This window comes from Eimeria necatrix, genomic scaffold (genome assembly GCF_000499385.1).
Source record: "Eimeria necatrix Houghton genomic scaffold, Enh_scaff1275, whole genome shotgun sequence".
Taxonomy (NCBI): domain Eukaryota; phylum Apicomplexa; class Conoidasida; order Eucoccidiorida; family Eimeriidae; genus Eimeria; species Eimeria necatrix.
This window is the reverse complement of record NW_013654898.1, coordinates 1-2377: the sequence shown is the minus strand read 5'-3', so window position 1 is coordinate 2377 and position 2377 is coordinate 1. Positions and strand designations below refer to the sequence as shown.

Below are 2377 nucleotides of genomic sequence, written 5' to 3'. Positions count from 1 at the left end.
ATGAGGCCTCGCCGAGCTGTACAGACACCCGGGAGGCCCCTCCTCCCCCGCAGCAGCAGCAGCAGCAGCAGCAGCAGCAGCAGCTCTCTGGGGGGCGCGGAAGACGTGGCTGCGCGCAGCAGCGGGAGGCGGCTGTTTGCTGCTGCAGCGCAGCACGGCGCAGCAACAGCTTCGGTGTCTTGTGCTGCAGCAGGACAAGACGACGAGTTCAGCAGCTGCAGCAGCGGGCTGAGCGACAGCAGCGAAGACGGGGCGGGCAGCAGCAGCAAAAGCGTGCGCAGCCTCGGCAGCCGCAGCAGCTGCAGCAGAAGCAGCAGCAGCAGCAGCAGAAACAGCTGCCCCACCCCTCGCGGGGACAGCCCCGGGGATCGGCAGCTGTCAGTCCCAGCAAGTGTAGCAGCAAGTACAGCTCCTTCTGCTGCTCTTTGTGTCGAGAGCCTGCAGGCTCCTCTCGGCGCTGCTGCTGATGCTGCTGCTGCTGCTGCTGCTGCTGCTGCTGATGGCGGCCCCTGGCTGCTGCAGGGCAAGCTCAAGGCGGAGTCCAGCAGCAGCAGCGGCGCCCCAGGCGCCTCCTCTGCTGCTAACGGCGGCAGCAGCGAAGCAGGTGCAGCAGCAGCAGCAGCTCCTGCTGCAGCAGCAGCTGCTGCGGAGCACCCCGCGCCGGCCGCAGCTCCAGCAGCTGCTGCAGCTGCAGCTGCTGCTTCTGCTGCTGCAAGCGGCAACAGCAGCAGCAGCAGCAACAGCAGCAGCTCTCTTCCGGATGTGGGGAAGGAGGCGGCGGCTGCGGGGTGTCTCGACCGTGCCGCCGCCGCCGCTGCAGCAGCGCCTTCGCGCGGCTGCAGCAGCAGCAGCACGCAGCAGCAGCAGCAGCAGCAGCAGCAGCAGCAGCAGCAGGAGGTGACTTCTTCGGCGCAGCCCTTCCAGACGCCGCGTTCTTCTGTGTCTCCTCAGAGCGCGCCGAGTGTTTTGCGGCGGGGCGGCGGCGGCGGCGCAGCAGCAGCAGCAGCAGCAGCAGCTGCGGAGGCCGCGGGGATGGCGGCTGCGGTGGCGGAGACAGCAGCAGCAGCAGCAACAGCAGCAGCAGCAGCAGCAGCGCCGCAGCGCGTCGGCAGCAGCCTGGCGGCTTCGAGCGGCTGCTGCGGGCCGCGGCTGCTGAGCTTCTCGAGCGAGGGGCTGCTGCCGGCGGTGCCGGGCGCGCAGCAGCAGCAGCAGCAGCAGCAGCAGCAGCAGCAGCAGGAGGCGTGGAGCAGCCGAAGCAGCAGCAGCGCGAGCAGCCCGTCGCGGCTGCTGCGGTGGCAGCAGGCGGGCTGCTGCGCCGCGTGGACTGCAGGCAGCAGCAGCAGCAGCGCAGCAAGAAGCAGCAGCACGCACTGCGAAATGATGCAGGCCTTGCGGCAGCAAGCTGACTTCAAAGCTTCTGTAGATAAAGCTGTGCTGCTGTTCAACAAAGAAGGTCTTGCTGCTGCGCTGCAGTGGCTGGCAGCTCGCAGACTCATCGAGGCCCAAGACCCTGCTGCTGTCGCCCGCTTCCTCTACGACACCCCGGGACTCGACAAGAAGAAGGTCTGCTGCTGCTGCTGCTGCTGCTGCTGCTGTCTTGCTGCTGCTGCTGCTGTCTTGCTGCTGCTGCTGTCTTGCTGCTGCTCTCTTGCTGCTGCTGCTGCTGCTTCTGCTGCTCTCTTGCTGCTGCTGCTGCTGCTCTCTTGCTGCTGCTGCTGCTTCTGCTGCTGTCTTGCTGCTGCTGCTGTCTTGCTGCTGCTGCTGCTGCTGCTGCTGTCTTGCTGCTGCTGCTGCTGCTGTTGCGTTTTGCGGGTTAAGTTGGGTTCCCGGAGGCGTGACTGCTCGTTTCTCGGCTCATTCTGCGTCTCTGCTGCTGCTGCTGCTGCTGCTGCTGCTGCTGCAGGTCGGCGAGGTGCTGGGGGGCTGCAGTTCCTTCTCGCTGCTGGTGCTGCAGTCCTTTGCTGCTCGCTGCGACTACAGGGGCTTATCTGTAGACGAAGCCCTGCGGCAGTTTCTCTCCAAGTTCCAGCCCCCCGGCGAGGCGCAGCAGGTGTACAGACTGCTGTTTGGCTTTGCTGCGCTGTACGTACGCGACAACTCGGGGCTCGACTTGGACTCAGTTCATTTTTTGTCTTATGCCATTTTGCTGCTGCACACCGACCGCCACAACTCCAAAGTCAAGAGAAAAATGACAAAAGATCAATTTATAAAAGTGGTTGCTGCTGGGGCTCCCGCGGTGCCGCAGCAGGCGCTGGAGTGTATGTACGACAGAGTTGTTGGCCATGAGTTCAGGCTCAACATCACCGAGACAGACAGGGTCAGCAGCAGCAGCAGCAGCAGCAGCAGCAGCAGCAGCGGCGGCGGGGGGGGCGGGGGG

General features: G+C 65.3%; 1 protein-coding gene across 1 annotated transcript; it reads left to right on the top strand.

The window, feature by feature from the left end:
• Window positions 1-1423, top strand: ENH_00009190 (hypothetical protein, conserved; the record flags this gene model as incomplete). Its single annotated transcript, XM_013584153.1, has 2 exons — window positions 1-1292; window positions 1387-1423. The coding sequence occupies 2 exons, from the start codon at window positions 1-3 to the stop codon at window positions 1421-1423; spliced, it is 1329 nt and encodes a 442-aa protein (XP_013439607.1).
• Between the last annotated feature and the right edge of the window lie 954 nt (window positions 1424-2377).